Source organism: Spermophilus citellus (genome assembly GCF_964194105.1).
Source record: "Spermophilus citellus genome assembly, chromosome: 15".
Classification (NCBI taxonomy): domain Eukaryota; kingdom Metazoa; phylum Chordata; class Mammalia; order Rodentia; family Sciuridae; genus Spermophilus; species Spermophilus citellus.
Window position 1 is genome coordinate 42,221,591 of NC_138195.1, and position 25,105 is coordinate 42,246,695.

The 25,105-nt window shown below is 35.4% G+C and overlaps 1 protein-coding gene across 2 annotated transcripts in view; it reads right to left on the reverse strand.

The window, feature by feature from the left end:
- The window catches only part of DNAJC12 (DnaJ heat shock protein family (Hsp40) member C12), a 42,125-nt gene extending 17,429 nt beyond the window's left edge, over positions 1 to 24,696 (reverse strand). Inside the window, exons 1-3 of one of the 2 annotated variants that reach the window (XM_081268843.1) lie at positions 24,464 to 24,696; positions 13,931 to 14,009; positions 638 to 777 (exon numbers count right to left, since the gene is read on the reverse strand). In XM_081268843.1, coding sequence (XP_081124969.1) covers positions 638 to 777; positions 13,931 to 14,009; positions 24,464 to 24,541 — 297 coding nt within the window. In that variant the 5' untranslated portion in view covers positions 24,542 to 24,696. The remainder of the gene's footprint in view (positions 1 to 637; positions 778 to 13,930; positions 14,010 to 24,463) is intronic. The other variant, XM_081268844.1, reaches the window with a different exon arrangement.
- Positions 24,697 to 25,105: the final 409 nt, after the last annotated feature.

A 25,105-nucleotide genomic window follows, 5' to 3' on the forward strand; every position in this document is an offset into this window, starting at 1 on the left:
AGTTTATATACTGAAACAAACAGCCAAAGAGACTGAAAAATGTAGTCACAGGCTCTTCTGGCTCTGAGTCATTGCCTCTGTTCTGAATTTCCTCTCTCAGGATTTTGTAAGCACTGAGTTAAACACAGACCCTACCAACTTTTTGGTCTTCTCCATCCTATTGCCTATTGAGTCTTGGGTTAACAAGCTCTTCATCATTATGACCAAAATACCTGATATAAACAACTTAAAGGAGGAAGGCTTTATTTTAGTTCACAGTTTCAGAGGTTTCAGCTCTCGCTTAGCTGGCTCTAAGGCAGCTCTGCTGGGAAGCAGACAGACAGACAGAAAGGAAGGAAACAGGAATGAGATAAACCTCCTCCAACAGAGAGCCTCACCTACCTTCAGTTTCCACAACTTCCCAGGTGTCCATTCAGCATTTAACAGATTAATGCCCTGATGAGTGGTTGACCACATGATTCAACCACTTTCCAAAAGCCCTGAACATTGCTGCAATGAGGACCGAATCTTCAGCACATAAGTCCTTGGGGAATATTTCATACCCAAACCATAACAACTCTTTAAGATAACTCATGAGTTTAATTCATGAGTAGCCTGAGCCTCACAGATCTACATCACCCCCCAGAGAGAAACCCACCATTTTCACCGAGTCAGCCAAAGTTTCCCACTGATGGAAAGGCATCGATATCTGGCTCCTTCTCCAATGGTCATAGCGGGCTCGACTCTCTTCATTGGTCAGAATCTCTTTTGCCTTCTGCAGTTTCTGAAAAGTCTCCACTGGAAAACAAATTAAGAAATGAGAACTTCTTTCTTGGAAGGGCTAGTTTAAAATTCAAACCATCAGAAGATCTTTCTAGAATCACTGCTCTGCCATTTACTAGTTATATGATCTAAGGCTAGTTTACGTAGTTCAGCTTTAGTTTCCTCATTTATAAAGTGTATCATAAAGACAAGGGAGATCATGTATATAAAATGCCTGACACACAGCTTATCCACTGTCTTTACATGTTCCAGGTACTGTCTGAGGTGAGGACAACACAGTTGTGAATAACAGACAGTATTAGCAGAAGAGACAGAAATTCACAAACATTGGGAAAATAGAATTTTGTCTACTAGGATGTTAGTGGGAAGTAGTGACCAAGCAACAGGGACAGTATGAATGAAGGTTTAAGGCAGGAAGAAACATGGTAATGATAATTTAGAGAAAGTTGAAATTGTCAATGAGGCTAAAGGACACAGGGCTAGGAGAAGAACAGTGAGGGATGGGGTCATCAAGCACTGAACAAAAGCCTAGTGATCCTGAGCCTTCAATGTCATGCTAAGGATTCTAGTTTTGTGTTTGTTTGTTTTTGTGTTTCATTTTGTTTTGTCATCAGAGCAATGGAAAACTATTGGGAAGCTTTGAGTACAGTAAATAATGTTGTAGGTGCTCAGTAAGTGGTAGCTTTGTCACTGACCTGTGTGACTAGATGGCATGCAAGAGAAACGTTTCCTGACCCTGTTGGAAATACTTCCAAAGTCTCTATTGCCCCCACCACCGCTACTCAATCCCAGTAAAGTTAAAACTTCACATAGAGCAGGACACAAAACAAACTTGATATACAAAAATCAACTGTTTCTACACATTAGCAATGAACAATCTGAAAAAAAATTAAGGAAACAATTCCATTTTATAACAGCATCGAAAAGAATAAAAACACTCAGAAAAAATTTTTAACAAAAGAAGTGCAGAAACATACTGAAAACAACACAATCTGTTGAAGAAAATTAAAGAAGATCCACATAAAAGGAAAGATACCCCATGGGGGGCTGGGGATGTGGCTCAAGCTATAGCGCGCTCGCCTGGCATGTGTGCGGCCCGGGTTCGATCCTCAGCACCACATACAAACAAAGATGTTGTGTCTGCTGAAAACTAAAAAATAAATATTACAATTCTCTCTCTCTCTCTCTCTCTTTCTCTCTCTCAAAAAAAAAAAAAAAGAAAAAGAAAAAGATACCCCATGTTCCTGAATTGGAAGATTTGATATTGCCAAAGTGGTAATATTCCCCAAATTGATCAACAGATTCAACAACTTCTATTGAAATCCCATTTACTTTTTGTACAGAAATTGACAAACTAGTACTAAAATCTTAAAATATGTAAATGTAAGAAACTCAGAATAGCTCCAACAATCTTGAAAAATAAGAACAAAGTTGGAGGACTCATACTTCTTAATTTCAAAATTTCCTCAAAGTACAGTAATGAGAAAAGAATTATTGTGACTTGAGGATAGACGTGTAGATAAATGCAATAGAATTGAGAATCCAGAAATAAAACCTAACATATAGTCAATTGAGTTTTTTAATATTTATTTTTTAGTTGTAGTTGGACACAATGCCCTTATTTTATTTATTTATTTTTATGTGGTGCTGAGGATCAAACCCAGGCCCTCACATGTGCTAGGCAAGCACCCTACCACTGAACCACAATCCCAGCCCCCAGTCAATTGATTTTTGACAAGAGTACCAAGACAATTCAGTTGGGAAAGAACAGTCTTCTCAGCAAATGGTTCTGAACAACTAGATATCCACATATAAAACTGAATTTGCATCCTTATTAAAACCATATATAGGGCTGGGGATGTGGCTCAAGCGGTAGCGTGCTCGTCTGGCATGCATGCGGCCCGGGTTCGATCCTCAGCACCACATACCAACAAAGATGTTGTGTCCGCCGAGAACTAAAAAAAATAAATATTAAAAATTCTCTCTCTCTCTCTCTCTCTTCTCTCACTCTCTCTTTAAAAAAAAAAATATATATATATATATATATAAATTTTTTGAACTTAAAATGGATTACAGATTGAAAAGTAAGAGTTAACACTATACAACTCTTAAGAAAATCCCTAGGAGTAAATTTTGTGACCTTAGATTAGGCATGGCTCCTTACAAATGACACCAAAAGAATAAGCAACATTAAAAACAACAATGACAAAAATAAATTAAGTGAAATACATCAAAATTAAAACTGTATGCTTCAAAGAGTACCATCAATGCTGGATGTGGAGATATATGCCTACAATCCTAGCTACTGGAGAGGCTAGGTAGGATCCCAAGTTCAAAGCCACCCTGGGCAACTTAGTGAGACCCTGTCTAAAAAAAAAAAAAAAAAATGAATAGGAATAGCACAGTGATAGAGCATTTGCCTAGCATGTACAATAACTCAGGTTCAATACCAGCACAAAGAAAAAGAGTATCATCAATAAAGTAAAAAGACAATCCATAGAATAGGAAAAAATATTGGCAAATCATAGATCTGATATGGTACTTATATCTAAAATTTGTAAAGAACTCTTACAACTCATTAATAAGATGACTAATAACAAAATGGGTAAAAGGTTTAGACATTTCTTCAAATAAGATACACAAATAGCCAATAAACATATGAAAAGACACTCAGCATCAATTTCAAGAAGATAGAAATCAAAACTACAGTACAGTAGCACTTTACACCTATCAGGATGGCTAAAAATAGAATGATGATAACAACTGGCAAGCATCCTACCACTGAACAGGATAGGATATAAAGAAATACGAACACTCATACATGGCAGACTGGAATTCAAAATGGTGTAGCAACTTTGAAAATCAGTTTCTCAATTCCTCAAAATGTTAAGCAGATTCACCATATAACCCAACAATTTAAATCCTAGGTATATATGGTGAGAAATTAAAGCATTCATCCATGCAAATACTGGCTTATTATAGTAGCATTATTCATAATGGCCAAAAGGTGGAACATCCCAAATGTTTATTAACTGACAAATCGATAAGCAAAATGTGGTATATCTGGGCTGGGGATATAGCTCAGTGGTAGAGTGCTTGCCTCACATGCACAAAGCTAAGGGTTCAATCCCCAGCACCATAACACACACATAAAAAATGGTATATCTACATAAATAATATTAAGGAATTATCATTCATCAATTAAAAAAAGAAATGAGGGCTGGGGATGTGGCTCAAGCGGTAGCGCGCTTGCCTGGCATGCTTGCGGCCCGGGTTCGATCCTCAGCACCACATACCAACAAAGATGTTGTGTCCGCCGAGAACTAAAAAATAAATATTAAAAATTCTCTCTCTCTCTCTCTCTCTCTCTCTCTCTCTCTCTCTCTCTCTCTCTCTCTCTCCTCTCTCACTCTCTCTTTAAAAAAAAAAAGAAATGAAATAATTGATATGTGCTACAACATGGATAAATAAATGTAGGAAACCAATCACAAAAGACTACATATTGTATGATTCTTATTTATATGAAATATTCAAAATAAAGTGGATTAGTAGCTACTAGGAATGGGAAGTGACTGCTTCCCTCCAAGTATGAGGTTTCTTCTTGTGATGAAATGTTCTGAAATTAGACAGTAGCAATGGTTGCGTAACATTGAATATGCTAAAAACCACTGAAACGTACCTTAAAAGGTGGATTTATAGTATGTGAATTATATCTGTGGTGTACAATTATTTGTGTTGCTTATATATATATTTTTTAAGCAACACAAATAAAACCTTTGTGTGTATATGTGTGTGTGTGTGTATATAAATGGAAAGATACCCCATGTTATACACACACACACACACACATACACACAAAGGATCTCACAAAAATAGAAGGGAGACAATAGAGTAGAGACAGAGGACTGAGAAGGAGGGAAAAGGGGAAGGCATGGGGAAGTACCGGGGAATGAAATCTACCAAATTACGCTGTGTTTATGTATGAATATACCACAATAAATCCCACTTACATATATGATTATAATGCACTGATTAAAATAATAATAAACAAAAAGGAAATCAGTAAAGTAGAGCAAACAGATCAAGGGTAGGGAGGAAGGGAGGAGAAGGGAAGGCACTGGGAAATACAACTGATCAAATTATGTTACGTGCAGAGACAAATACAGCATCATGAATCTCCTATTATATACAATTATATACACCAATAAAAATAATAATTAAAAATTATCTGTAGAGGTGATGAAAGTTTTGTATCCTGATTTTGATGCTGATTACATGATTCTATACAGATGTTAAAACTAATAAAACTGTGTGCCAAAAAGTCAATTTTACTGTATGAAAATTTTTTAAATGAAATTATTCTAAAACTATCTGAAACCACACAAGACAATTTGTGAAAGGGCCAAACATAAAATTATAAATAGAAAACATTGTCATGACCACAATTATCATTTATAAGCTTCTACTCTGTGTGAGACCCTGTGCTGGGCCTAGCATGGTCACAGTTTTCCATTAAAAAAAACTTTATGAGTTTGATATTATTATGATTATCCCCATCTTACAGAATCTAAGGCTACAGGAGATTAAGGTAACTTGTTCCAAGTCCCAAAGTTTCAAACCCAAGCATGCCAGACTTCTAGCCTGTGCTCTCCAGGCCACACTTGACCACCTTTCTGCTCCTTCCGTTTTCCTGCAATATTTTTTGTCCTCTGATCCCCAAATTCTTATTCAATCCCATCATTTATTAATAATACCGAGACTGTGGAGCTGGAGATGTAATTTAGTGGTAGGGCGTGTGTTAGCATGCGTAAGCACCTGCACTCTATCCCTAGCACCATGGGGAAACTGGTTTTGTATATGTGGAAGAATAAGATTAGATCCCTATCCCTCATCCTGCACAAAAGTCAACTCAAAATGGGTGAAAGACCTAGGAATTAGACCAGAAACTTTGCATCTCCTAGAAGGAAATATACAGACAACACTCCAACATACAGTTTCATGCAATGGCTTCCTCAATGGTACTACTAAAGCTCAGAAAATAATACTAAGAATTGACAAATGGGATGTCATCAAATTAAAAAGCTTCTGCACAGCAAAGGAAACAATTAAGAATATGCAGGAAGTGGGGCACGGTGGTGCACGCCTGTAATCCCAGCAGCTCCAGAGGCTGAGCTAGGAGGATCACGAGTTCAAAGCCAGCACTGAGATGCTAAGCAACTCAGTGAGACTCTGTCTCTAAATAAAATACAAAAATAGGACTGGTCAAGTGCCCCTGAGTTCAATCCCTGGTATAAAAAAAAAAAGAAAAGAAAAAAGAATATGAAGATATGAAGAGATAACCTACAGATTGCCAGAAAATTTTACTACCTACTCTTCTGAGAGAGGATTAATATCTGGAATATATAAATAACTCAAAAAATTTACCACCAAAAAAACCCCTCCTAATTAATAAATGGGTAAACGAACCAAACAGATACTTCTCAAAAGACAAAATACAATGGCAAAAAAAATATTTTTTTAAAGTTCAACTTCATTGCCATGCGTGGTGGCTCACACCTGTAAGCCCAGCAGCTCAGGAGGCCGAAGCAGAAGGATCACAAGTTCAAGGCCAGCCTCAGCAAAGCAAGGTGCTAAGCAACTCAGTGAGACCCTGTCTCTAATTAAAATACAAAATAGGGCTGACGATGTGACTCAGTGGTACCCGACTCGGTGGTTGAGTACCTCTGAGTTCAATCCCCGGTACCCCACAAAAAGTTCAACTTCTTTAGCAATTAGGGAAATGCAAATCAAAACTACATTGAGATTTCATCTCACTCTACTTAGAATGGCAGCCACCAAGAATATAAACAATAATAAATGTTGGAGAAGATGTAGGGAAAAAAGGAACATTTTTTAAACTATTTTGGGGGATTGTAAATTAATTCAAACACTATAGAAATCAGTATAGAGGTTCCTCAAAAGACTAGAAATGGAACCACCATTTGACCCAGCTATACTATTCCTTGGTATTTATCCTAAAGAATTAAAGTCAGCACACTACAGTGATACATGCATACCCATATTTATAGCAGCTCACAAGAACTAAATTATAGAACCAGCCTAGGTGTCCATCAATGGATGAATGAATAAAGAAAATGTAGCATATATACACAATGGAGTTTTATTCAGCCATAAAGAAAAATAAAATTACATCATTTGTAGGAAAATAGTTGGAACTCAAGAGCATTATGGTAAGTGAAATAAACCAAACTCAGAAAGTTGACAGTTGTATGTCTTTTCTTACATGGGGAAGATAGAGAGCAAAAGAAGGGTCAGGGAGGGGGTCTCATGAAAATCAAAGGGAGATCAGTAAAGTCGAGGGAAAGGGGCCACAGGGAGGGAAGAGGGTAGAGAAAGGGAAAATACTGGGGAATGATTTTGACCAAATTATATTGTTATATTGTGTTCATATACAAATATGTCACAATGAATTATGTATAGTTATTGCACATCCATGGGGGCTGGGGTTGTGGCTCAGCAGTAGAATGCTCACCTAGCACATGTGAGGCCCTGGGTTTGATCCTCAGCATCACATAAAAATAAATAAATAAAATAAAAGCATTGTGTCCAACTTCAACTAAAAAAATAAATATTTTTTAAAAATTCATCCATTAAAAAAAAAAAGTAGAAACAGAGAAAAAAATCTTCAGCACCACACTCCTTTATCTCCCCTGGTCTACACTTTTCTTCACACTTACTCCCAATATTATTTGCTTATGATTTCTCTTTTCTACCATAATATAAACTCCATTAAGGCAAAGACTTATCTGTTTTGTTCTCTGTTGCATCCCTTCTACTGGAGCAGTATAGTAGGTGCTCAGAAAGGATCAGTTGAATGAACAAATGAACACGTGCTTCCTATCTTCAGCATGCATACGAAAATGGTCTTACAACGCTATTATCTGAGCTCCAGGCACCAAAGAAATAACATAAATTTTCAAAATATTTCATTAATTAGGAATATTTTAATAGTATCATACAATTAAAGTTACTTTGAAAGTGCTTAAAAATACCTCATGAAAAGTAGCCAAGATCCTCTGAATCAGAAAAATATTGGGGCAAATATAGAGTTAGTGCCTACAACACCTCCACATCAATTGTGAAAACTCTGATCTATTTCTGTATTCTAGTTAGTAAAAAAATAAAGCTGTTTTCCTAAGCCCCCACCATGCTGACAAACCACTCCAAGTGTCTGCTATCATCCTAAGCTACAGCCTGACACAGAAAGACACCTCCAGGATGCTGCTCAGAAGCTGGTCAGCACAGGCTGTTTCCAAGCACTAACCATTTTATTAGAATGGTTAATATCACCCCTGGAGGCATCAGCAATTAATAGATTAAAGGAAATATCCTAAAGATGGGGGCAATTGAAAACTACAGGAAAACAAACTAATAAAAAGCATCCCTAGTGAGCAATCCTTCCTGTTGCTAATGGAAATGGAAATGTTTCGATATATGAATCTGATGTCACTTTTTCCAACAGGAATAAAAAGCCTATTAAATTATCACCAAGGATACACATGTCAGCTACTACTAGTGCAGTAGTTGTAAACATTTACATTTTTAACTGTGAGTCACTTTGTCTTTGTACATTACCGTCAGCCTCACTTACCAGATATCCCAGAACGAAAGAAGTCCACTTAGAATTATTCTGATGTCAATCCCTCAGCAACAGTGGATAAGCAGAAAACAAAAGGGGCCTTATCTTTTCTATTATGTGACCTTTTTCATGTCCCATCCTCTTTACTACATTTAATAAAAATGACTTTGGGTTTATATTTGTCCTTGAATGTATCAGCTAATTGAATGAATGACACAATATAAACATTTACCAGTTCTGGGAAGTGAGATTTCATTTTATGAGTTTAGTGTAGCAAATAATGCTGGAACCCTTTGATAGACATTCTGATTTAACTAGTGAGCCTACTTTGAAAATATACAGATTCTTTTCAATACATATTTCATGAAAGAATTTATAACCACATTTTAACTGTATTCTATTTATAATTACATGAGAAATAATAATATGATGTCAGAATTACTTTGAAAAAAATCTATGAAAAAATATCTCTATTGTTAATAATGGTTCTCTGAGAGACCGAATAGTAATAGACTTTCCCTTTCAACATTATTTATAACATATAAAGAAAAAAATGCTTATTTCAACTCAGTTTTTTTAATATTTATTTTTTAGTTGTAGTTGGACACAATACCTTTATTTATTTATTTATTTATTTGCTTATTTATTTATTTATTTTTATGTGGTGCTGAGGATCAAACCCAGGGCCTCTCACGTGGGAGACGAGCACTCTACCACTGAGCCACAATTCCAGCCCCTCAACTCACAGTTTTGAAGGTTAGAGCCCATGATCAATTGACCCCATTGCTTTGGACCTGTGGCAAAACAGTATATCAAGGTGGGAGTACACAGTGGATCAAATCCACTTGCCTCATGGCCAAGATACAAAAAGAAGATGAAGGGGTCAGGGTCCCACAGTCAGGAACGTGTTTTCAATGACCTAAAGTTCTCCCACTAGGCCCCACCTCTAAAGGTTCCGTCAGCTCCCAATAGCACAACACTAGAGACCAAGCTTTTAACATATGGGCCTTTGGGTAACATTCAACATCCAAGCTATAACAAGGAAGAAAGCAAATAAAAAGGATGACACTGTAGGAAAACACTGAGATATTAAAAGATAGCAGTTAGCAACAGACAAATTTCTCCCCTTCTTTAAATATCCAAATGTCTTTGAAGTTTGTACATCAGTAACAAAGATATCATTTCATAGGTACTTAGTTTATTCTGAAACCTTTTTTCATGGACAAAAAGAAATTAATAGGGGCTGGGGTTGTGGCTCAGCAGTAGAGCACTCGCCTAGCATGTGCAAGACGCTGGGTTCAATTCTCAGCACCACATAAAAATAAATAAACAAAAATAAAAGTATTGTGTCCAACTACAACTAAAAACAAAATATTTATTTAAAAAGGAAGTTAATAAAGTATTGATTTGAAACAATGACTCTTGCACATATAAGGAGCTGGCAATGAGCAACAGTAAGGAGCTTTTAAGCTCAGTGACAACATTTCTATAGCACAACTAATCCTGCATACATCACACACATCTGGCGAGAGGAAGGAATTTCTAAAGGGCTTAGATTTGGATTTTTTTAAAAATGATTAAGAGGAAGATCCAATGATTACTAACAACAAAAAAACAAAACAAAACAAAAAACCTCTCTCATTTTTAAAAATACTGCACTGCTACTTAAGAACAAGAAAAGAAAATCCACTGAATCATAATTGCCAACATTTCCAGAGTACTTTCCATGTGCTGGATACCTCTTTTGATATTCACAGTAGATATATGAAGCAATATACTATTAATCTACCCATTTTATCTATGCAAATGCTGAGGTTCAGAGAGGTTGTCCAAAGTCAACTAGCTCATAAGTGGTAGACAGGAGAAATCCTAACAAACCAGATTGTGGTACTATCTACTACTTTATCATGCTAAGAAATCAATAATGGCAATGGGGAGGCTACATTTAGTGCACCAAAAAGATGTGTATTCAAATTTCTCCTGCATACAGATTCTCTACAGGATAACTCTTTCCCATAATTAGATACATTTTGAAATCTGCCCATTATATTCTGAATTTCTGTCAAGCTAAAATTCATTATCTGGGTGAATTTTTTTAACATTTTAAAATATTTTTTATCAGCAACCTTATTCTTTCTCCAAGTTTGCAAAGAATCACTTTAATTTTCAGAGAGTTATATTAATCGAAACTGAAAAAAAAAAAAAAAGAATGCTTAAACAGGTTAAAAAACAATCTCAAAGATTGAATCATATATCATCTGCAGGCCCAACAAGAGAAGATATTGATGTCTGTGTACCTTTTCATTTTAAACAATATTTACACAGTTCAGTGTTTCTGAACAAGAAGCCTCAGGCAGCCCATACATGAAAATCCCCGTCACTATGGCAACTAGAAACAGTGATATTGAACAGTGATTCATCACATATTGTTTGTCAGGCACAGAAAAACAACTCAGAGTCATGCTTCACTGGAAAAGAACCCAGTTAAAAAATAACCTGGAGTAGTGGTTGTTTTTAAATGTTTATCAAGTTTTTGTGATTTCATGCCAGAACATCTTAACATTAACTCCAGTTCAAAGGGATAGTTAATGTCTCCTAGAGAAATGTTCATGCATTCATTCATTCATTCACTAAGTCAAGAAATTATGCTGAGTAGGTGCCCTCTGCTGCAGGAGCTATGCTAGATAGAGGATATACCACTGTGAAGGAGACAAGCAGGGGGTCTGCCTCACTGAGCTTTCAGAATAACTAATAAGCAAACATATGGGTGCTCTAGGTAGCCAGGGCACACAGGACTTCCCAGAGGAAGTGATGGCTAAGCTGAGACCTAACACAAGAGCATGACCTAATCAAGCAACTCTGGGGCAGGGGAATGTACAGGCCTTGTGGATATTCCAGGGAGAAGCCAGCAGGCATGGTGATCTGAAGAGTAGAAATAATAGGGCATATTAAGAATCCAATGTAGTTAGGAATGGCTGAAACAGAGCTCTAGGCATGGTGGTGAAGAGAAAAAGAGGATAGAAAAATGGGGTGCATGGCATGAAGGGGCTTGTTCCTAAAGGCCCAGAAAAAAGACATGCTACATATGAAATATGGGTTAGCAAAAAGAGCCACACCAAAAAAGAGTACATGCCGTATGATTTCATTTATATGACAGACAAAACTAGGCAAAGCTAATCAATGGTGATAAGAGATTAAAAAATGGGAGAGGTGCGAACTCTGAACAGGACATGAAAAATGATTTCTAAGGGTGCTAAAAATGTTCTACATCTTTCACTGAACTACAGTTAAATTGTTTATACATATTTATAAATTTATCCAATTTACACTTCTGTTTGCTCATGTTATCTTAAACTAGTTGTACCTTAATAAAAAGGGAAAATCATATGAGTAAAATGGTTAAATATTTAATATATTCTTTCATATGTAAGAAATTATCTGTTTATATAAACCAAACAAAGGGAACAATGATTTCTAGAGAAAATTAATAAACAGTTTTAAGTCAAGGAAATATTTTGCTAAATAAAGAAGATTTGGGGTTTATGCAACTTGGAGTTACAGACAGGTCTTAGCATAATATTTTTATTATAGAAAAATTACATACACACATATCATCAACATATAGCAAACATAATCATCAAATTTAAGATCTAAATATATGACTATAGTGCAAGGCCCTTGTTTGAACCCCACAAAACACACACACACACAAAAAAAAAAAAATTTTAACTTTAAAAATGAACAAATTAAAAATAAAAATCAGAGTAGGAATACACAGAGACATCAAATGCAATGATAAAGTTTTAAGCTGGGTGGTTCATACATGGGCATCTGTTATACTCCATTCCTTTTTGCACATATTAAATCCATTATTTTTCCATAATTGAAGAGAAAAATCACTATCTGCAGAATGAAGTAGTTAAAGGAATGCCTAGAGGGATCCAGGCATGAAATGAGAGTGGCTTGTCCCTATATCAAATGGTAATAGCATGAGGATGAAGGGAGGAGGACACAGGGAGAGAGACATGAAATCAACAGCATTTGGTAATCAACCATATATGGATGTGAAGGAAAAGAAGGAGACGAGGGTTTTTTGTTGTTGTTATTGTTTTGCTTTGTTTCAGGTACTGGGAGTCAAATCCATTCTACCACACTCCCAGCCCAAAAGATGTCATTTCTGCTTGGCCAAATGAATGGATGGTGGTTTCATTCATTGAGATGAAGAAACAGAAAAATAAGCAAGAATTCTGAGGGAATAAGAGGAGAATAATGAGTTTGGTTTTTGACAAGATAACTTTGAAATTGAAATTTCCAAGAAATCTCTACAGTCTGAAGAGAGGAGCAAGAACAGGGTTAAGGACAAATTTGGGAGCCATGACAAGGCTCAAATCAAGAGTAAGCTGAGCAGACAGCTGAAAAGGGAATCTTAGGGCAGCAGAGAAGGAATCATAAAAGAAACAGGAAAAATCAGCCCAAAAAACTGGAAGAAAACTACAAGTACATGTCATCCTGGTAGTTGAGGGAAAAGAGTATTTCAGGAAGGAAGTATAGGCTGGGGATGTAGGTTAGAGGCAGAGTGCTTGCCTAGCATGCCCAGGGTGCCATGTTCAGTACCCAGTCCCTCAAAAGAAAGGAGAAGAAAAAAGGTATGGTCAACAGTGTCAAGTTCTGATCCAGGCTCAGAAAAGATACAAACTAAAAATAACTTAAATTTGGCAAATAGGAAGTCCCTGATCCATTTCTGAGTAAGACAGGGAGAAAGTCAGAGTGGGGTAAATGGGAAATTAATAATCCATATTACCACTGAGCATTCGATCGAAGAAGACAACCTTCCCCAATAGAGGAGGACTCTTCTTTGGTCAAGGATATACGAGTAGCTGCGTTCCCCTGCTAGAACCTCCAAACAAGCTCTCAAAGTCCATATTACTGTTGAATAGGAGCTTTTATTACTGTTCTCTGAATTTTATCATTAAAAAAATTATTTCTTACAGTTAAAAAGTAATACTAGAAATGCAAAGATCAAAATTAAGTTTGGCTCTGAAGAGAAGAAGAAAGATAGGGAAGCAGTAAGGAGACAGGCTATATAGAAGGATCATTGGTTTGTTGTATTTTTTCAATCTATAATAGTATATTTAAATGATATTAACATGCTGGCAATAAAGGGAAAATTAAGAATATATGAACATATTCAGGTCCCCCCAAATGAAGAAAGCACAAAGGGTTCTTGTCAAGACAACCACCTGGTGACAAACATGCTCAAGTCCTGTTAACACTCCTTACCTGGTGAAATACAGCATGAACTGGACAATTGTTAAACTACCAAGCAGTACATCATAGCAGAAAGAAGAATGGATATTAAGCAACTGCTATTAGAAAAGATCTTTCGCAGTCCTCTCCCTTCCTACCATTCCACAGCAAAAACAACCTCTGGCATTGAACAAAAGAATAACTTTGAGCATAATAGATAAAAGAAAATTAAGTTACTATGCTATTAATTTTCTTCAGAAATAGCTGTTATTGAATACTTACCAGCTTTGGAGTTTTCAGGATGCTTGTCGGGGTGACATTCCAGAGCCCTGACCTTAAATTCTGCCAGGATTTGTTCAACCTAAGACAAAAATCAGTGGTAAAAATAAGCAGAACAATTTACATGGCATGAAGGAAGCCGTGGGCATCAGTCCTCAAACAGCCAACTATTTGTTTATACTTATTTACTTACAGTACTGGGGATTGAACCCAGAGCCTTGTGCATGCTAGGCAAGCAACTAAGCAACTATGATCCATCCCTTTTTAAAACTTTACTTCAAGACAGGGTTTTGTAACTCCTTGAGCTTGCAATCCTCCTGCCCCAGACTCCCAAGTAGCTGGTGTTTTAAATGTGCACTGCCAGGCCCACTCTGCATGGCTCAACTTTTTATTTTGATCCTTACATTTCTAATTTGACTTTTTTTAAATATAAGAAATATTTCTTCAATAACAAAATTCAGAGAACATCAATAAAAATCTCCCATTCAAATAGAAATACGTATTATTATATATTGTGGTAGTGGAAATTTAACTTGATTCTGTTTTTAAATGATGGCCCAAAACACTTATGAACTCAATATATTTAAATGTCCAAAGTAGTCAGTTAAGTTTCTTTGAAGAATATATAATTGCCACCAATTTTTTTTTTTCTGCCATGCTGGGTATCAAACTCAGGGCCTTGTACTTGCTAGGCAAACTTTTTATCACTAAGTTACATCCCCAATCCACCCCTTTTCCTTTTTACAAAGAATTTCACAATTTGCAATGTCATGGGGTTCAATCCCCAGCAGCCCACCTCCAAGAAAAAGAGAATTTCACAACTGAAAGAAAAAGGACATAATCTAAAACTGATAATTTTGTTGCCAATTAGCAGATTGGTTAATGATTGGGAAAATAAAAATTTTAGCCCAAGGTAAAATGAGGGCCCTCCATGATTTGATTCTATTTTACTTTCCTGTTTATTCTCTATTGTGAATTATTAAGACTTGCATTTATTAATCATAATTGCAATAACAGCAGCAGGAGACAACAGCAGTATTGCAGCTCTGGAATCTTATTGCTTTGTTTTAAATCCCAGTTCTAATGAGAGATTTTAGGCAAATTACACAACTTCCATGTATCTAGGTCTCCTTCTCTTTACATCAGATTGATAATATAAAAGTATATAACTTTTGTATACTTTTGAGTAATAACATAAAACCTGATCATTAAGAATTCAATAAAATAACATTATTAAATATCAGTGATTAAGTAACTTGTCCAAAGCCATTCGTCTAATTTCTTTTACAACTGAGTTATTAGCCAGGCACAGTGGCATATGCCTGTAATCCCAGCAGGTGGGGAGGCTGAGGCAGGAGGATCAGGAGTTCAAAGCCACCCTTAGCAATTTAGCAAGGCTCTAAGCAACTCAGTAAAATCTGTCTCTAAATAAAAAAATACACAAAAGGGGGGGGGGGCTAAGTGATTGAGTGCCCCTGAGTTCAATCCTTAGTACCAAAAAAAAAAAAAAAAAAAGAAAGAGGAAAAAAACTGAGTTATTTTGTTAACAAAGCAGTTGGACTTTAAATCCTATCATTTAAATCATCATTTTATATGCCTGAAATCTTCAGGCTTAGGAAACTATGATTTGGTTCAATATTTATTAACCACTATTAATCAAATTAACCTCTTAAGAAATAAATTATCAAGCAACTCAGCTCAAAATTGTCATAAGATTCAAAGGAGAAACACATTCTTTCTTATCAGCTCTATGTCATCCTTAATCAATTTTTAAAAACATACCTTTACTTTTACAGTCAAAGTCACACTCTGTTAGATAGACATATGTAGAAAGCCCTGACTAATCCTGTTCTTTTCCTTGTTAAGCTTCTACTGAGAACCCCTTGGAATAGCAGAAAAGGATTAGACTTCCTGTTAAGAACTTTAATTAATTGTTTCTTCTTTTTACGTGCTTCCTTTAACCATCAGAAACCATAACCTGTTTATATAAAAAATAAAATTAAGAATTAGGTTTATTTTTAAATTTTAAAATATTAGATATTCTGGGTAGGGGTGTAGTTCAGTGGTAGATTACAAACTTAACATGTGCAAGCCTCTGGATTCAATCAGCACAAGGAAGGAAAGTAGGCAGGCAAGCAGGGAGGGAGGGGAAGGATTGAGGAAGGAATGGGAAGGGAAAGGAAGGGAAGAAAAAGAAACGATTCTAAAGAGCATAGTAGTAAGCATGTTTAAATTACTAAGTAATTTATAAATAAAAATTCTCTCTGAAAAAATTTTTGTCAATACAGAATAGAAAGTAAAAGTTCTTATACCCCTCTTCCCCCAAGACTATAGATTATATTCTTCAAAATATACATTTTACACATATTTATGTACATATCCTGGAGGGGTTTTTTTAGATATTTTTTGTAGTTGTAGATAGACAGAATGCCTTTATTTTATTTGTTAATTTTTATGTGGTGCTGAGGATCAAACCCAGTGCCTCACGCATGCTAGGCAAGCATTCTGCCAGTGAGCTATAGCCCCAGCCCTCTTGGAGTTTTTAAATAACATTAATAGATAAAATGATACCCATCAAAAATGGAAAGTTTGGTTTTTGTGGCTGTTGTTTTATTTTTTAATTCATAACCCATTAGAAAACATTCTAGTATGAATTAGTAGAAGCAAATGGTAAATTCTCAGTAGTGCTAACATGTATAATTGTTATTTTTTTTTCTTTATCCTTTCTGGATTTTGCCAACTTTTTTTGTTAAATTAAGTACAGCCCATGGGTCTGGGATTATAGCTCAGTGGTAGAGCGCTTGCCTAGTATGTATGAGGCATGAGTTCCATTCTCAGTACCACATATAAATAAATAAAGGTCCATCAACAACTAATAAAATATTTTCTAAAAACACAGCCTATATCTTTAATAACTTCATTATTTTAAACACAGACCTTCTGTAGGGCTAGCTCTGGGTAAACTGATATAGTAGGATAGTTTGTTTTGGACACCCTTTATTTAACTCCTGGCCTCTACACCCCATGTGCCCAGTGCCAAATGCAGGCCACAGACAGCTGATGCACTCTTATGTCAAGGTCCACTGACTGATTCCCGCTTTCCTGATCCAATGTCCAATGATCTGGAAAATTGCCTATTCTGTTGGCCAGTAAACATAGAAAAAAACGTTCAACTTCACTCGTAATCAAATAAATCAAGCCGCTAAAGGGAGATAATGACCACTGTTACTGAAGGTACAAATAAATGAACACTCATGATGTCCTGGTGAGGACATAAGTAGGTACAAACTCTCGGGAAAGCAATTGGAATAATACTACACACACACACACACACACATATACATATGTGGAAAGCCTTTAGTTTATTCCTGTTCTTTGATCCAACAATTCTAACTCTAGGAATTCATCTAAAGAGATTATCAGAAGTGGTAAAAGAATTTACAAGAAGGTTCAAGAAATAAAATATAATTTTAAACAACCTATATGTCTGATAATAGGATATTTGTTAAAAATTAATTGTAACCTAACTATAGGCTCTGGAATACTTTGCAGACATAAAAATATCATCTTGGGAGCCAGATGTAGTGACACATGCCTTAATCCTAACAACTCAGGAGGTTAAGGCATGAGCAGTGCAAGTTCAAGGTCAATCTCAAACAATTTAGAAAGACCCTGTCTCAAATTTAAAAATAAACAAATAAATAACTGGGAATATAGCTCAATGGTAAAGCTCAACTCAATTCCCAGCACTGCACAAAAAAAAATTATATATATATATATATCTTGTAGTAGTAGAGTTTTAACAACTTGAAAAAAAATTGTATGATTTTATAAGAAAATGGAAGCTACAGGCTGAGGTTGTAGTTCAGTGGTCAAGGGCTTAACTAGCACATGTGAGGCACTGGGCTCAATCCTCAGCACCACATAAAAATAAGTAAATAAAATATATGTTTCCAAAAAATAGAAGCTACAGGCATTATGTGCAATATAAATCCAGAAAAGTTATATTTAGTAGGATTATTATATATATATGTATGTATATAAAACAATTATACTAAGATTTATTGAAATTTACTATGTGCCAAGCATTGTTCTAAACACTTTACATATAGTGTCTCATTTAATTCTCACAACTATATGAAGTGAATACTATTATTATTCCCATTCTTCAGATTAGGAAACAGACAAAGGTTTATGGTGTCGATGTGATGTCCCCCAAAAGCTCATTTGTGAGATGATGCAAGAAGGTTTGGAAAGAAATGATTGGGTTACAGCCTTAACCTAATAAGTGAATTAACCCCTGATGAGATGAACTTAGTGGTAACTGGAGGAAGGTGGGGTGTGGCTGGAGTAGTTAATTTTGGGCATGGCCATGGGGTATATATTTGTATCTGGCAAGTGGAGACCTCTCTCTCTGCTCTCTGATCATCATGTGAGCTTTCCCTCTGCCACCCCCTCCTGCCACGATGTCCTGACTCACCTGAGCCCTGAGGAATGCACCAGCTGCCTATGGACTAAAACCTCTGAAACTGTGAGTTCTCAAATAAAGTATTTCTCCCCTAAAATTGGTCAGATCCCTTAGTCACAGAAGTGAAAAAACTGACTAAAATACATAGATAAAGTAATTTTCCCCAAGGTCACAAAGCTAGTAAGTAGCAGATCCAGAAATCTAAACACATATAAAAATAGTCATATAAATACAAATATGCATGTGTTTCCATACATACACAGATATAACATGCACAATGCTTCAGCTGTCTGTGTACTGCATTTGGCTCTAGGCACTTAGGGTGTGGAGGCCAGGAGACAAATAAAGGGTGTCCAAAACAAACTATCCTACTATATCAGTTTACCCAGAGTTAACATGCATAAGTCATACTCCAAAATGTTAAACATTTAGGTTAACGTTTTCTTTGTGATTTTTTGTACTCCTCATTTCCTTAGTGAGCATATATCAACTTTAGAACTTAAATTTCTAAACTTAGAAGCTTATTTCCACATCCTGTTATCAAAATGTTTTGGTTTATACAAGGAAATACTCTAGTATGCAATGGAGACTAATTTGATTCCCACTTGATGAATCCAAGTTTCCCTAGCCACACTAATACCTTTTGTCTCTCTGTGCAACTAATTATGGCCTTCTAGGACCACCCCAGCTCTTCTCTGAAATCTTTCTTTAATTCTTGTTGTGCTTATGGATGGTATCACACAGCTCAGTCCTTAATTGTTCACAATTTTTTTTCCTGTGTGTTAGCTTTAGTTCCTCAACTAGATTGACAACTTCTTTACACTCTGGCACCATATCTCATCTTTTTGTTTTATTTTGTTCGAAGTTATTTCCCACCTACCACCACCCCTTTGCTATCACTTCTAGTACTAGCCCAATAAAAAGTGTTCAATTGGTAAGAAAGAATGAAGGAACTTTGGATTGTGCAGAGGAGAGTGAGGGAAGGGTGGGGCAGCGAGAATGGGAAGGATGGTAGAATGAGACAGACATTATTACCCTATATACATGTACACGTATGATTACACTACTGGTGTGACTCAGCAACATGTACAGCCAGAGGAATGAGACGTTATGCTCCATTTGTATGCAATGTGTCAATATGCATTCTACTGTCATGTATAACTAATTAGAACAAAAAAATTAAATAAAAAAGTGTTCAATGATTACCTGATTATAGACTGACAGATGTTCTTTAAGTAACATCATTATAGTAGAAAAGCTTTCTTAAAAGGATGAACTGATTCTAGTGATGGAAATCCGTTTGCTACAGAATGTGCTATAGAATGGAGGACTCGTTTTAATAAGTGAGTTAATTAGTATTATTTCAATTCACTCATTTTGAAACTGAATTTTACTCACAAGACTCCAGATATTAGCAATATCTCTGAAACAAATGAAAGACCCTCTTATACATTCCAATCAAATGGAAATTAATTAAAACATGAACCATAGTAACAATTTGAACCACAAAATAAATAATGTTAGTCATTTGGGTTATTGCCCTTAAAATATAATAACAACCCATTAAATAAATTGAATAAATGGAGAAGAAAAAAATTAACCTTACATGGGAATAGGAAAGAATAGTAGAATGAATCAGACATAAATATCCCATGTTCGTGTATGAATACATGACCAGAGTAACTCCACATCATGTACAAACAGAATAATGAGAAGTTATACTCCACGTATGTATAATATGTCAAGATACACTCTATTGTCATGTATATCTAAAAATAATAAATTAAAAAAAAATAATTTGGCCTTACAGAAGAATTCCAACTAATAAATGTAAATTAAATGAAGGAAATAGAAAGTCACCATTAGGCAAATGACATAGTCTTTAGTATCATGATCAAAATCCACCAGAAGATATCAACTCAGGGTGAAAGTTTGAGGGGAAAGAGTAAAGTCTCAAATCATCTAACCCCAAGATAACTGATAATTACAAAAGGAAAAATTATAACCCTACCATAGAAACCTAGCAGAAGAGATCTGACACCATATTAACCAAATGATCACAGTCAATAAACAACAAAGGTACAACATTACTGCCATGGTATGGCTTCCAAAAAAAATGCATAATCTCAATCTAATCCTCAAAAGTTATCAGATAAAACTAAATTGAAGTATATTCTACTGAATATACTGATGAGTACTCTTCAAAATGTCCAGGTTATAAAAGATAAAGTAAGAAAAATTTCAAATTGGAGGAAGCTAAGGAAACAGGACAACTTAGTGTTATAAGGGATCTTGGCTTAGATCTTGGACCAGAAAATGGACATTAATAGGAAAATTTATGAAATTAGGTAAGACATAATTTAGATCAAGGATTGACTGACAGTAGCTCTTAAGCTAAATCTGCCTGCTAGGTTTTTGTTTCGTTTTGTTTTTGTTTTCTTTGTACCAGGGATTGAACCCGGTGATGCTTAACCAGTGAGCCACATCCCCAGCCCTATTTTGTATTTTATTTAAAAACAGGGTCTCACTGAGTTGCTAATTGCCTGGCTGTTGCTGAGGCTGGCTTTGAACTCTCGATCCTCCTGCCTCGGCCTCCCCAGCCCCTGGGATTACAGGCGTATGCCACCATGCCCAGCTACAGATACATATCTAAATGCATATTCCCAGGCTCTCACCCAGACCTAATAAGAAATCTGAAAAAAAAAAGACATTTTAAAAATAATGCAGCCCCTAGAATAAGATAAATTTACAAAGCTCCAAGTTCACAGTATCCCTATGAGTTCAAAACAATGGCCACAACCACACCTACAACAACCTACTACTCTGTATCAGGCACTGTACCAAGCATTTTGTATGAATCATATCTCAATCTCCACAACTGTATAAAATGGGTACTATTGATGCCCATTTTCAAATTAGGAAACTGAGGCATAGAAAAGTAAGTTTCTCCAGGTCACACAGTTATAAGTGGGAGAGGTCAAAATTCAAACCCAGAAAGTATGAAGTCAATAAGAAAAACAAATAGGGGCTGGGGATGTGGCTCAAGCGGTAGTGCACTCGCCTGGCATGCGTGCGGCCCGGGTTCGATCCTCAGCACCACATACCAACAAAGATGTTGTGTCCGCCGAAAACAAAAAAATAAATAAATAAATAAATATTTAAAAATTAAAAAAAAAGAAAAACAAATAGATGTTTCAATTTATCAGGTTTTTACTCAATTTTCAAGTCCATGAAATCTTGGAGTCATGAAGCCTTTTTAGCATTACTGCCCAAATAGTGACCAAATATATAATAACAAGTAAGAACTAAATAAGATATCAGGAAAGATACTTTGTACCTAGTGTGGTACAAAGTATGTATGTGTCAATACTTCAGAGGGTTTCATACCATGTATCTTTCCTGTCAAATCCCACATATGGAGAAAAGGTTGGCTGATCTGAGATCAGACTTCAGAATATTATTTTAACATTGGAAAGATGTTGTTTTCAACACAACAGCATGGAAATTTCCCCTGATTTATATATAATCATACATAAGGTAAAGTAGGAAATTAGTCTCATTGCTTATTATCAAGATTATATTTTTAATTTGTAAAGGATGATTTTTAAAAGTATCCAAGGGAGGGCTATTGTGGCCTCACACATGTGAGGCTTTGGGTTAAAAGATTCACAATTACTGTTCTAGAACCATTGGAAAATAGGCAAACTTAACTTTGGATATAATTAATTTTCAACACAAGTTTTAAATAGTAAGAACTATAAATCAAATCAAAACATTATTTGGACCATTATGGTGGCACACACCTGTAATCCCAGTGGCTCCAGAGGCTGAGACAGGAGGATAGTGAGTTCAAAGCCAGCTTCAGCAATTTAGTTCAGGTGCTAAGCAACTCAGTGAGACCCTGTCTCTAAATAAAATACAAAATAGGGCTAGAGATGAGGCTCAGTGGTCAAATGCCCCTGAGTTCAATCCCCAGTGCAAAAAAAAAAAATTATGTTGGGGGGACTGGGGATATAGCTCAGTTGGTACAGTGCTTGTCTTGCATGCACAAAGTCCTGGGTTCAATCCTCAGCACAACACAACAAACCAAAAAGAAAAAAATATTATGTGGGTAGATCAATTTAATTATTAAAAGTAAAATCAAAATATCAATTTTCTTTGAAATCATTTTGGTATGAAGTGTTCTGATTAATTTTAGAGCGCTAAATCGAGTAATATTTTAAGTGAAGGAAATTCATCCAGTACAAATCAAGTTAAGGAAATGTCACATTAAATTAAAAATGGCATAAAACTTTTTAATGGGAAGGACATCCATTGAAAATAAAAAGTGAGGGAGAAGCTACTAGAAAGCTGAGACAGGAGGATTAAAAGTTAGAGGCCATCCTGGGCAACTTAGCAAGACTCTGTCTCAAAATAAAAAATAAAAATGGCTAGGCAATTCGGTGGTAAAGTGACCCTAGGTTCAATCCCAGGACCCTCCCCGGCCAAAAAAAAAAAAAAAAAAGTGGAGTATAGAGCAAATCATGCATACACAAAGAAGTAAGGAAATTGTAACAGGTCATGTCATTAAAAGTAAATGAGCCAGGTATGATGGTGCACCACTGAAATCCTAGCTACTCAAGAGGCTAAGGCAGGATGCAAGTTTGAGGCCAGCCTAGGCAATTTAACAAGGCCTATTTCAAAATAAAATTAAAAAAAAAAAACAGGGCTGGGAATTGGGAATGTAGCTAAGTGGCAGGGTGCTTGCATAAGATCTGATACCAAAAAAAAAAAAGTTACCTAGAAATGCTACACCATTGACAGATCAGGAAAATATATCCAGAAAAGAAATAATGCTTTTATTTTCCTTTTAATACATGTCATGGTACATAGAAAGAAGTATGACTTTAACTGGAAATCATGAAATGAAACTGTTATAAATTCTATAAATAAATCATGGAATCATTTCTTGTGAGTCTAAAACTAATACTCCACTCCTCAGGAAAGCAATAGCCTAGCTACCAAAGATTGACTGACCATATCAAGAGATTCATTGTGAGACTATAATGACTTTGACTTTATAATCTGTCACATATTTTTTAAAATCCAAATTATAAAACTTCTCAAGTTAAATTATGTTACTTTAATTTTTAAAAATTCCTTCAAAATTTATTTTCTAACAGTATAATCCAAACTGGATGAGAAACATGATAAAATTAGTAATAAACTTCATAAATTGCGATAAGCAAATTGCCACCAACATAAACAAGAATAGCATATTACTCTTCAAGAAAAATATGTAACTAAAGGAGCATTATAATTTGTTTTCTCCCTGTGTTTTCTAATTTTACATTATCTAAGATAACTTCCTCACTGTGGCAAGAAAAGAGATTTTAGTTCTTTATGTCTAATATTGCACTTTATTCTCAAAACAAAACTCTTGATTTTATGAAACAAGAATAAATATCAAAATATTTGCTTTTATATTTAAATTTTAAATATTTTGCCTTAATAAAGAAGTGCTGGAACACTCCTTAACATGCCTTAACAAACATAGAGTTTTTCATGCATGTTTCATGCATACATGTTTTGTTTCACAAACCATGCTTTCCAAAAGTAATTTCTGTCACACAATTCGAGATATTAATATAAAACAATGATTCCTGATTTATAATTAAATGATCATAAAAATACATGTTTTTAAAAAATAATTGATTAACCAGAAAATTACATTTCATTTCAATTATAACATGAAATACTACAATAAAGGTATAGCTTAGTGTGTACTCTAAAACATCAGAAATTACATCAAATTTTTAATATGTATTTTTAGCACATTGTAAAATAGAATGTATGACCATTAGCCAGAAAATATACAAACAGTATTTGATCAGAGGTTTCCATATAATTGCCATGAAATACTATACAAGACCCAACATGCAGTTAAATCTTTAACATTCTTTAAGTTAAAGTGCTTTAAGGTGATACATGATTAGGATTTCAGACAATGTAGCTAAAAGTTCAAAATTAACATCTTAAATGAAAACTTGAAATACTGTGAGAAACAGCAGCATTATTCACAGTCTTACCGAAGAGAGTTCATCACATCCCAGTAATGTGTAGTAATCTTCACTATCGTCCAACCTGTAATTCAGTATTGCATCCATTTAGATCAGTAAATCAGCTTCTCTCAGAAACAAGAGACACGATGAGCTTCAAATTAATAGGAAAACCCTCTTTAAATCTGAATGACGAAGGCACGTTCCAAACAGCAAAAGCTAGCTTTAAGACTGATCACAGTCAATACACCAGATGTCAGTCTAGACCTTTGTAAACACTACCTCTCATTGGCCATTTGCTGAGGAAAAAAGAATAGACCACACGCTTGGCGCTGCAGTGCTACCTGGGATCTGTAGTTTCTGAAGTGGTGAGATCAACACATAAGATGAATCTTATGTGTTAGTAAAGCCTTTTTTGTAATTCCACAAATTGGTCATCTTGTCTTTTTCTATATATTTTTATCTTTTCTTCTTCTTTTTTAAGAAACAGAAGAAAATTTGAAACAATGTAGCAAATTTTTAGGATTTATTAGATGAGAAATGAGTATTTTGCATATTTAGAACATTTTGTAATGGGGTGGGGAGGGGCGGCTAGAGAGTGTATAACACTTACCCAGTATGCTCCATGTCCTGGATTCAATCCCCGGAACAAAAACAAACAAACAAAAAAGG